Raw genomic sequence first — 12,371 nt, forward strand, 5'->3', positions numbered from 1 at the left:
ATTCCTCATCTTTCATCTTCCCATGCCACTCCCCCCTCCTCCAAAATGCAAAGAAACCACGTCCACTGGATCCCCCTGATCAACTCTGTCAGATACATAATCAAAACACTCCACAGATTTGCTCAGCATCAAAGATGGGAGCAGAATATGGTCATTCAGCCCATCGAATCCGTCCCGGCATTCAATTCCCTCCTCATCTCCCACTTTCCTGCATTCTCCCCGTCACCCTTGACTCCCTATCCTGATTAAATATATGCAAGACAGAGATTTTTAATGACCCAGCCTCGATTTCCCCCCCACCTCCCCCTCGGAGAGAGAAGAAATTCCTCCCCGTCTCCAGCTACAGATTGTCACGTATATGGAATTTACCAACTTTCAGTCCCATTTATTTCTGACTTTCACTGACTTCCTTCAGTCCCTCATTCGCACCCGTCTTTCTGGGAGGGGTTGCGGTACCTTGCTCTGTGCAGACGGACACAAAGTTTGTGTTGCTTCCTTCCCCGTCTCTGTGTGGAAACGGTCCACGGTTGTCCCTGCTCATAATTTCATTTTTATATACCTCTGGCATGTCTTATGATCCTTTTTCTCTGGCTTACTTATTCTTTTCCGTCTTCACCAACTCCTCTGCCAAATGAGAAAATGCTTTCAATTCTTATGAGGATTCGTGACCTGATAATCTCAGAAGTTGGCTTTGAAGGTGGGGCGGGGGGGGAATCACAGAATTGTGGCGGGTATTAAATGGGGGACACATTGAATTTTGTTGGGAATTCTGCAATATCCAGGGTGAAATGTTTTATCATGTCTTTTTTTAATGAGTCAAACGTGTTTCTGGGAAGGAACAAGATTTGGCAGGACTCAATGCTGTCTCCAACATTAAACCTTTCAGAACCACTCTCTTAAACAAAACGATTAGCACGTCTTAGGAACACATCATTCCTTGAGATGTCCGCTCTCTCGTGTTAACATCTTGAGATAGTCTTACTCTCTCGAAACACTTCTCTGTTACTGTTTAAAAAAAAAACACACACCAGGTTATACTCCAACAGGTTAGTTGGAAGCACTAGCTATTGGAGCGCTGCTCCTTCATCAGGTAGCTAGTCAGATACCTACCTGACGAAGGAGCAGCGCTCTGAAAGCTAGTGCTTCCAATTACACCTGTTGGACTATAACCTGGTGTTGTGTGATTTTTAACTTGGTCCACCCCAGTCCAACACCGGCTCCTCCTCATCATGACCTCTTTGATGCACATCAACGTACAGATGACACATGAGCAGACCCCTTTGCGCCTCCGAAACCCGCTGTTTCTGCTTTTCAGCTGCTCTCTGGGATGTAATGTGAGAACAAGATCTGTGTGTTTTTTAGCTAGAAGGTTCACCCTGGAACGTCACTTGGCGAACCTAAAGATATAACGGCGACTCTCCTGCTCCTCGGATGCTGCCTGATCGGCTGTTCTTAACCCACTCCACTACGGAGAGAGAAGAAATTCCTCCCCATCTCAGTCTTCAATGGGCGACCCCTCACGCTGAGATGACCCCCCCCCCCAAGTCCTATACTCTCCCACACAAGGGGTGGGGGTTACTCCTGAGGTTTGTGAACTTCTCTTTCACCAAACTGAACTGCATTCAAGCTTGGCGCAGGGCAGGTGATAAACCTTGACTTGTTCCATCAAAATCAGCCAACAGCACTCTCTCACTCACTCCTCTGTCCAATCCACTCCATCGTCTCTCTGAGTGATTTGCCACTGGTGACAATTGTGCTTCCAATCTCCTCTGGACTTTCGGTGACTATTATTGACAGTGGTATCTGCTTGGTTGTGTGGAGTAATTGCAGATTGGGGGGGGGGGGGGAGCAGGAAGTTAGAATTTGGTGGTGTGTGTAAAAAAAAAAGGCGAAAATGTGTGGTCCCTTTAAAAGATGGTGGTTTTTTTTCCTCCCGGTCCTTAGGAGATTTAAAATGGATGTCTGTGAGCACCTTGAAAATGTGCAAGTCCATCAAGAGTCTGAACGAAGCATTTGTATGGAAAGGCCGTGCAGTTAGTAGGCCAAGCAGCAGTTTTTAACCCAGACTTTTGAATTTAGCTGATCAGTTTGAACGAGGCACTTAAATATCAAAAACCTATGAAATTTAAATCTGATGGTTTTGACGACATACAGCTATGTAAGAAATTGATATGTCATCACGGGTTTAAAGAGAAGGGGACAGAGGACCCACGCTAGCTGCTGTCTGCCAGAGCTAATGGGCCTCAGCTCCAATCACTCCGACAGTGACTTTTCCCGCTCCTCGGATGCTCTCTGACCTGCTGTGCTTTTCCAACTTCACGTCTACTTCCAGCATCAGCAGCCCTGGGTGGACTGCGGGATGGGAAAGGGAAACCCTGCCAACACATCAACCAGGGTCGGTCAGGGTCACTTTCCAATCAGCCTCACTGTCCACGAATCTCTCTCTGGCATGTCCACGTGTTCTGCTTTGGTGAGTGGTTAATGTCTGGAGCGGACACTTCTGGTTTGCCGGATGAAACAGAACTTATCTTTAATCGGGTCCATCCTTAACCCCCACCCTTCAAACTGTTCACAGGCTCACTGTCTCCGCACTTACTGTCACCTGGGGTTAGTCTGGCATTCCATTGGAGATTCTTTTTCGGATTGTGCCTTCTTTTTAAAGCATGTAAATAATTGTGTGTTTCATTCTCGCAGTTTCAGACCATGTTCCACACAAGTACAGCAGGAGGCCATTCAGCCCCCCTCCTCCAGCCTGTCACACACGAACAGCAGGAGGCCATTCCACACCCCCCTCCCTCCTCCAGCCTGTCACATGGGAACAGCAGGAGGCCATTCAGCCCCCCTCCTCCAGCCTGTCACACGGGAACAGCAGGAGGCCATTCCACACCCCCCTCCCTCCTCCAGCCTGTCACATGGGAACAGCAGGAGGCCATTCAGCCCCCCTCCTCCAGCCTGTCACACAGGAACAGCAGGAGGCCATTCAGCCCCTCCCTCCTCTAGCCTGTCACACAGGAACAGCAGAAGGCCATTCAGCCCCTCCCCTCCCTCCAGCCTGTCACACAGGAACAGCAGGAGGCCATTCAGCCCCCTCCTCCAGCCTATCACACAGGAACAGCAGGAGGCCATTCAGCCCATTTCTCCAGCCTGTTGCATAGGAACCTTTACTGGTCAGTGCATAGAGGTCACGTTACAGCTGGACATGACATTGGTTAGGCTGCTTTTGGAATACTGTAGTGTTCAATTCTGGTCTCCTTCCTATCGGACAGATGTTGTGAAACTTGAAAGGGTTCAGAAAAGATTTACAAGGATGTTGCCAGGGTTGGAGGGTTTGAGCTACAGGGAGAGGCTGAACAGGCTGGGGCTGTTTTCCCTGGAGCGTCGGAGGCTGAGAGGTGACCTAAAAGAGGTTTATAAAATCATGAGGGGGCATGGATAGGGTAGATTAGATTAGTTACAGTGTGGAAACAGGCCCTTTGGCCCAACAAGTCCACACCGACCCGCAACCCACCCATTTCCCTACATTTACCCCACACTACGGGCAATTTAGCATGGCCAATTCACCTAACCTGCATGTTTTTGGATTGTGGGAGGAAACCCACGCAGACACGGGGAGAATGTGCAAGCTCCACACAGACAGCCGCCTGAGTCGGGAATTGAACCCGGATCTCTAGCGCTGTGAGGCAGCAGTACTACCCACTGTGCTACCGTGCTGCCCCAAATAGGCAAAGTCTTTTCCCTGGGAGTTCAGAACTAGAGAGGCATAGGTTTAGGGTGAGAGGGGAAAGATATAAAAGGGAGCTCGGGGGAACATTTTCACGCAGAGGGTGGTGCGTGTGTGGAATGAGCTGCCAGAGGAAGTGGTGGAGGCTGGTACAATGACAGCATTTAAAAGGCATCTGGATGGGGACAGGGATAGGAAGGGGTTGGAGGGATATGGGCCGCGTGCTGGCAGATGGGACTAGATTAGGTTAGGGATATCTGGGTCAGCATGGACGAGTTGGACTTTAGGCTGTGTTTCCGTGCTGTATATCACTGTGGCCATTCAGCCCCTTTTTGAGAAGGTTCAGTCAATCGGCGAGGTTATGATTGATCTGCGACCTAACTCCACACGCACCGATTAACCAAAGTTATTGACCTGAGATTTAAAATGAACAATTGATGGATGCGTTAACTTTACTGTGAGTGTGTGAAACCTCTGCCACGTTTTGGGTGTAGAAACACTTCTTCGAACTGAAGGACAGCCAAGGAGTCAGAACAGAGGTGCTCTTTCGGCCCATTTTACTGACGAATGGTTTAACGTGTACATCGTGCCCCCATTGAAATCCCAGATTCCCTTGAAGCTGTGGAAATGATTGCTGTCTCCCACCGCTCTGCCCAGACAGCTCCCCTGACTATCTCACAAACTTTGACCACACTGAACCTTAACCTTCTCATTTCCAGGGAACAACCCTGTTGTGTGCAATCCCTCCTCGTAAACCTAACCCTTGGAACCCAGCGATAAAGGCTTACAGAGTGGCATAGCCAAGCGAGTGCTTTAAAAGATAACGCGCAGCTGCGGTTGGTAAAGAGCAGCTGATCGGGCACAGTGCGATCCCACAACTGAGACGGTAACGTCCAGATCACCTTTGTGCTTTCAGGTGTCGTCCTGGGGAGAGGTCTTCCTGCTCGTTTTCCCACAGCGCCAGGGCTGGGGGGTTGCCGTCTCACCCGATGGGCCACCCCTCGGACAGATTACCGGGGATCTCAGAGTTGGGGGCCCGGGTTTGAACTCACAATCCTCCAGTGTCTTCCTGCTCGTTTTCCCACAGCGCCAGGGCTGGGGGGTTGCCGTCTCACCTGATGGGCCACCCCTCGGACAGATTACCGGGGATCTCAGAGTTGGGGGCCCGGGTTTGAACTCACAATCCTCCAAGCGCGAGGGGGGGCCGAGAGTGACTCCCACTGGGTCAACAGACAGACAGAATTGCAGAACAGAGTGTGGAGGGTGTATGAGATGCCCTGCAGAGACATTAGGCACATTTGAGCAACTCTTGGACAGGCACGTGGGTGATAGTTAAATTAGGTGAGTCTGGATAAAAGGTCAGCACAACATCGAGGGCCGAAGGGGCTGTACTAGATTAGATTAGATTAGATTACTTACAGTGTGGAAACAGGCCCTTCGGCCCAACAAGTCCACACCGACCCGCCGAAGCGCAACCCACCCATACCCCCTACATTTACCCCTTACCTAACACTACGGGTAATTTAGCATGGCCAATTCACCTGACCTGCACATCCCTAGATTGTGGGAGGAAACCGGAGCACCCGGAGGAAACCCACGCAGACACGGGGAGAATGTGCAAACTCCACACAGTCAGTCACCTGAGGGTGGGATGGAACCCGGGTCTCCGGCGCTGTGAGGCAGCAGTGCTAACCACTGTGCCACCCAAGTACTGTACTGCTCTACAATGCCTCGTCATGTATCCCTTCGTGCTTGCTTTAGCGTTTCCTGCTCGCCCCAGTTAAAACTGAGCGGCTTGCCTTAGCTGTTCCAGGCGGTGGCTCAGTCAACTGCGGGCGGTCTGGAGTCACATGCACCACAGTCCGGGTGAGGGCGGCAGCTCTGAGTGTGTCCCCCTCAAGAGGGACAGGGTTCTCTACGACGACTGACCGCGGCTTCCCCCCTGACCCCAGTTCTGGATACTGGGAATCGATTTGAAATTTCTCTGCAATGGGGCAGGCTGCCCAGGAATGAGGCATGGCAGCTCAGCGGCAGACCCAGGGAACGGACTGACAAGGGCAGGCGGGGGGTGGGGGAAAGAGGGGGAGGGGTTTAGATCCATTTCATTGCAAAGTCAAACCTCACCACGGTCGGGTCAGCAAGACAGCGGAAAGAATGGCAGCGGGGTCAGTGCCCCAACCCAGAGAATATGACCAGGGGTCAGAGCAGGAGCAGGAGCAGTGGAGAGAAGAGAGAGTCAGCACTGCTGCCTCAGGACAACTGTCTGTGTGCAGTTTATGTGCTCTCTCTCCGTGTCCATGTCACATTTTCTCAGGTGCCCGCCTGACTGAGCCATCTCTCCAACGCACCCCCCATCCCCAACTGCAGAGACTGCCAGGAGGGCGCCGAGACACGGTCGTCCAACCAGATCGCCTGAGGTTAAAAGCCACACCACCTTGGTCAGACAGAGCGGGGTTGGCTGCGATCCCGGTGAGTGAGGGAGGGCAGGAACAGGCCGAGGGGAATGAAGATGGTGAGGGGGTGGGGAGGATTTAGAATTTGTTGCCGGCCAGTGCGAGAACCCACTTGGGGACCTTGATGAATCCAGGGATGAGGGTGGCCAGCCAGGACAGTCCCGGCACCTGCTGCAAGAGGAACTTCAGAGATCGATAATTCACCAGGGCTCGGCCTAGAGGTGGTGGGGAAGATGGAGAACTGGTCAACGCCGGACTCACTGTAACCATGATCCCCTCCCCACCCCCCCCTACTCTCCGGCTTTACTGACCCCACTCCCATCACTCACACTCCCCCCTCCCCTCACCCCCATCCAGCTCACAACACCGACCCCCTCCTATCACCGGCTTCCCTCTTCCGCAAGGTTTGTAGCTCAGGTTGAGGTTTAGGGTGTAGGTTTGATATCCAGACGTTTCATTACCTGGCTAGGTAACATCATCGGTGGCGACCTCCAAGTGAAGCGAAGCTGTTGTCTCCTGCTTTCTATTTATATCTTTCTCCTGGATGGGGTTCCTGGGGTTTGTGGTGATGTCATTTCCTGTTTGTTTTCTGAGGGGGTGATAAATGGCATCTAGATCTGTGTGTTTGTTGATGGCGTTGTGGTTGGAGTGCCAGGCCTCTAGGAATTCTCTGGCATGTCTTTGCTTAGCCTGTCCCAGGATAGATGTGTTGTCCCAGTCGAAATGGTTTTTTTCATCTGTGTGTAGGGCTATGAGGGAGAGGGGGTCGTGTCTTTTTGTGGCTAGCTGGTGTTCGTGTATCCTGGTGGCTAACTTTCTTCCTGTTTGTCCTACATAGTGTTTGTGGCAGTCCTTGCATGGAATTTTATAGATGATCTTGGTTTTGTCCATGAGTTGTGTTAGTTTTTGTCTACACATCTATCCTGAGACAGGCTAAGCAAAGACATGCCAGAGAATTCCTAGAGGCCTGGCACTCCAACCACAACGCCATAAACAAACACATAGATCTAGATGCCATCTATCACCCCCTCAGAAAACGAACAGGAAATGACATCACCACAAACCCCAGGAACCCCATCCAGGAGAAAGATATAAATAGAAAGCAGGAGACAACAGCTTCGCTTCACTTGGAGGTCGCCACTGATGATGTTACCTAGCCAGGTAATGAAACGCCTGGATATCAAACCTACAGCCCAGCGAGCAAACCTACACTCCTTTCCTCTTCCGTTCACTGCCCAGGGGCCTGACCATCAGACTGAGGCCTCACCTCTGGCCCGCGGTCACAGAACAAGTGAACCCACATCGCCGTTGGACGGAGCTCCCCTGACTCCCGGAAGGCGAAAGGTCACCCTTAACCTCTGACCTTCCCCCCCCCCCACCCCGGAGGATAGGCCATGGTGCCAACTCCAATCTTCCTGCCTTCACTCTTTCCCGACCCTCCCTCCATCTCTCTGTCTCTCTCTCTTCCCTTCACCTTCTGGCTCTCTCCAAGACAGACCCGGATGGCCGAACCACGAAGACGTGAGAGAGAGAGAGAGAGAGAAAAACAGAGAGAGAGATAGAGAGAGAGAGAGACAGAGATACGTCAAGCGGCCCCGACTACTCACCGTCCACGTCCTGCAGTCCGTACTGAGCTGCCAGGTCGCAGGTCATCTGCACCTTGCCCGACCTCTTCATCAGGTCCTTATCTGTTGGAGACAGAGAGGAGAGACTGTGGGTAGGGGGGTGGCTGACGGAGAGCTGAACGAGCAAGTGTCCAGCAGAGAGCAGACCATGGGATTCCACCGGCGCTCTGATCTGCTTCGGTTCAGGAAACCCTACGACGGGTTCCCCCTGAGTGGACATCTTGCAGGAGACGACGGCAGCGAGGACCCCAGACACACCTCAGGAAGAATAAGGTGTCAGCCCGGTGGGGAGCTGCCAAACAGGATGATGTGCGCGCCAAGTGATAGACGGAGTCATAGAGTATGGACGCTGGGAAAGCACAGCCGCTCAGGCAGCATCTGAGGGACCAGGAGTGGCAACGTTTCGGGCATACGCTCTTCATTGGGAGTGATGCCCTCTAGAGAAAAAAAAACGCTTTCGCTAACACCTTCCAACCCGACCTCAAAATCAGCGGGACCATCTCGGACACCTCCCTCCCCTTCCCGGATCCCTCCATCGCCCGTTTCTACCACAAACCCACCGACTCCCACAGCTGCCTGGACTATGCCTCCTCCCACCCTGCACCCCCCCACCCTATAAAAATACCATCCCTTCCACCCAATTCCTCCGCCTCGTCTACTCCCAGGAGGGCCAGTTCCACCACAGAACATCGCAGATGACCTCCCCCTCTTCACAGACCGCAATTTCCCCTCCCACCTGGTCGACCATGCCCTCCAGAGAAACCACACTCTGTATGACGCTGATCTCCAGCATCTGCGGTCCTCACTTTCTGCCCCAGTGATGGACAGAGCCGAGCGATCCCACAACCAACAAGTCTGATCTGAGCTCTGCAGTCCTGCCACATCCAGCCGTGAACAATGGAGGCCTGGGAACTGGGAAGAGGAGGCTCCACAAATATTCCCAATCCACAACGATGGAAGAGCCCGGCACATCAGTGCAAAAGGTGAGGCTGAAGCGGCTGAGCCAACAAACAGAATAAGTTAGTCACAGCCATTGCGCTGGACGATGCCCCCTCAGTTCCAAACAAGATCCAGGAGGTGGGGGGGCACGAGAGCTCAGCCAAGCACAGGGCACTCCTCCTCCTCTGACCTGCTGTCATCACAAGTTGGAGCAGGAGTAGAGCACTCGGTCTGTCTAGTCTACCCCACCCGTTTCTGACAATGCTGGCTGAACCCGGGGACGGATACGTGGACGCTCCTCTCCCACCTGCTTTCCCTGCATCCCTCAACTCCCCGGGAGACCACAAGTCTGCTGACCCTGGACTCCTGACAACCGAACATGGGTGGAGATGTCCAAAGACCCCCAACCGTGCGAGGGAAGAGACTTCACGGCAGCTCAGTCTCAGACAGCCCACCTCCTCGAAACCGTGCGAGCAATTTGTCAAAACCAATCTCCTCTTTGTAAAACAACGTCGACTCTGTTGACAACGTGATTTCCGAGATGTGTTAACAGGTGACCCATGTCAGGCCAGCTGGCTGAGAAATCTGGTTTTCTCGCTCCCTCCAATTTTGTTGTTAGCTTTGGAACCTTTCCAATTCACCGGGACTACCCCAGAGTCTGGGGACGTTTGGAAAAGTATAGCCAGCAACCTTTATAATTTTGGAGCTATTTACCTCGGATCCTAGGACACGGGCCATCAGGTCCATGGGATATTGCAGACTCTGAATCCCTTCGGTTTCTCGAGAACGTTTGCTGAACGTTATCGTAATTTTCTGATCGGTTGCCACTCTTTCTAGTGCGGAGCGTGTGCTTTCTGCTGTGAAGAGACATTTGCTGAACATTTCTGCCATTCCCTGTAATAATCCCTCTCGGCTCTGCCTCCAATGAGCTTCCTTTAGCTACTCCCCTCCTTTTAATATGCTTGTAGGAGTTGTTACGACTTGTACGTACGTTCAAGAGTAGCTCATTCTCGTTGGCATTAATTTCCAGTTTCATCCATGTTTGCGAGGCTGACTTGCGGCTACTCTCTGGTAATAGTATGATCCCATCCAAGTGAGCAGAGAATGGACCCTTACAAGCTGACTTCACGTCTCCCAGCTGAGCACATTTTCTGCTGGACGCTGGGAAATGTTTCTGTAAATGCTTGTTGCTGTCTGTTTCCCACCATGCTATCATCTCAATTGATGCGACAGGGATTAGCCGGCTATGCTTTCCGGCCCTCGGGAATTGGCTCCTTGCTCCACACAAAACCCAGTGTCACATCTAAGTACATCCTCCAGCACTGTCGGGTCCCAGGCCAGGCGAACCCCAGGCAGCACACTGCACACTTTCAGCACAAGCAGGTGGATGCAGAACTTGAAACCTGAGGCGATTTAGCAACGGAGGGATAAACCTGGCCTCACACAGAGCGCCCAGGCAAATTCAAGTGACAGGCGTCAGTAACTGTAAGGTGATGCCACAGAGTCAAACAGAACTCTCCCACTTGGATAGCGATTGTCCGTTTAGCCCCTTTCAGTGAGAAACCCCAAACACCCCGTAGAGGCTGGAGCAGGATCTGAGCTGATCTGATCCGATAAGGGACGTCCCGAGTGGGGAAGGATTTACACACCTGTCGCCAAAGCCACGATGCACTTGCCACTCATCTCGGGGGTCTCACCGCCGGAAAACATTTCCACCACCTGAAACCAGACAGGACGCAGGATTCAGCACCTGCACGGTTAATGGGAAACTGTGCCACATCCAAACGGAATAACATCAGGGATTGACACTACCCGCGCTCTGTCAAACTCACTACTACCCTCACTCTCAACAATAGTCAGGGTAGACACAAACTGAACAATAGTCAGGGTAGACACAAACTGAACAATAGTCAGGGTAGACACAAACTGAACAATAGTCAGGGTAGACACAAACTGAACAATAGTCAGGGTAGACACAAACTGAACAATAGTCAGGGTAGACACAAACTGAACAATAGTCAGGGTAGACACAAACTGAACAATAGTCAGGGTAGACACAAACTGAACAATAGTCAGGGTAGACACAAACTGAACAATAGTCAGGGTAGACACAAACTGAACAATAGTCAGGGTAGACACAAACTGAACAATAGTCAGGGTAGACACAAACTGAACAATAGTCAGGGTAGACACAAACTGAACAATAGTCAGGGTAGACACAAACTGAACAATAGTCAGGGTAGACACAAACTGAACAATAGTCAGGGTAGACACAAACTGAACAATAGTCAGGGTAGACACAAACTGAACAATAGTCAGGGTAGACACAAACTGAACAATAGTCAGGGTAGACACAAACTGAACAATAGTCAGGGTAGACACAAACTGAACAATAGTCAGGGTAGACACAAACTGAACAATAGTCAGGGTAGACACAAACTGAACAATAGTCAGGGTAGACACAAACTGAACAATAGTCAGGGTAGACACAAACTGAACAATAGTCAGGGTAGACACAAACTGAACAATAGTCAGGGTAGACACAAACTGAACAATAGTCAGGGTAGACACAAACTGAACAATAGTCAGGGTAGACACAAACTGAACAATAGTCAGGGTAGACACAAACTGAACAATAGTCAGGGTAGACACAAACTGAACAATAGTCAGGGTAGACACAAACTGAACAATAGTCAGGGTAGACACAAACTGAACAATAGTCAGGGTAGACACAAACTGAACAATAGTCAGGGTAGACACAAACTGAACAATAGTCAGGGTAGACACAAACTGAACAATAGTCAGGGTAGACACAAACTGAACAATAGTCAGGGTAGACACAAACTGAACAATAGTCAGGGTAGACACAAACTGAACAATAGTCAGGGTAGACACAAACTGAACAATAGTCAGGGTAGACACAAACTGAACAATAGTCAGGGTAGACACAAACTGAACAATAGTCAGGGTAGACACAAACTGAACAATAGTCAGGGTAGACACAAACTGAACAATAGTCAGGGTAGACACAAACTGAACAATAGTCAGGGTAGACACAAACTGAACAATAGTCAGGGTAGACACAAACTGAACAATAGTCAGGGTAGACACAAACTGAACAATAGTCAGGGTAGACACAAACTGAACAATAGTCAGGGTAGACACAAACTGAACAATAGTCAGGGTAGACACAAACTGAACAATAGTCAGGGTAGACACAAACTGAACAATAGTCAGGGTAGACACAAACTGAACAATAGTCAGGGTAGACACAAACTGAACAATAGTCAGGGTAGACACAAACTGAACAATAGTCAGGGTAGACACAAACTGAACAATAGTCAGGGTAGACACAAACTGAACAATAGTCAGGGTAGACACAAACTGAACAATAGTCAGGGTAGACACAAACTGAACAATAGTCAGGGTAGACACAAACTGAACAATAGTCAGGGTAGACACAAACTGAACAATAGTCAGGGTAGACACAAACTGAACAATAGTCAGGGTAGACACAAACTGAACAATAGTCAGGGTAGACACAAACTGAACAATAGTCAGGGTAGACACAAACTGAACAATAGTCAGGGTAGACACAAACTGAACAATAGTCAGGGTAGACACAAACTGAAC

The 12,371-nt window shown here is 50.6% G+C and overlaps 1 protein-coding gene across 1 annotated transcript; it reads right to left on the reverse strand.

Annotated features, from left to right (window-relative positions):
- Positions 1-5,335: 5,335 nt before the first annotated feature.
- On the reverse strand, positions 5,336-10,474 carry LOC122546752 (dehydrogenase/reductase SDR family member 1-like). The gene is made up of 3 exons (XM_043685391.1): positions 10,388-10,474; positions 7,782-7,862; positions 5,336-6,389 (listed from the first exon to the last, which is right to left on the reverse strand). Exons 1-3 carry the CDS (start codon positions 10,446-10,448, stop codon positions 6,253-6,255), a joined length of 279 nt encoding a protein of 92 aa, XP_043541326.1. The 5' UTR covers positions 10,449-10,474; the 3' UTR covers positions 5,336-6,252.
- Positions 10,475-12,371: the final 1,897 nt, after the last annotated feature.

Source organism: Chiloscyllium plagiosum, unplaced genomic scaffold (genome assembly GCF_004010195.1).
Source record: "Chiloscyllium plagiosum isolate BGI_BamShark_2017 unplaced genomic scaffold, ASM401019v2 scaf_14579, whole genome shotgun sequence".
Taxonomy (NCBI): Eukaryota; Metazoa; Chordata; class Chondrichthyes; order Orectolobiformes; family Hemiscylliidae; genus Chiloscyllium; species Chiloscyllium plagiosum.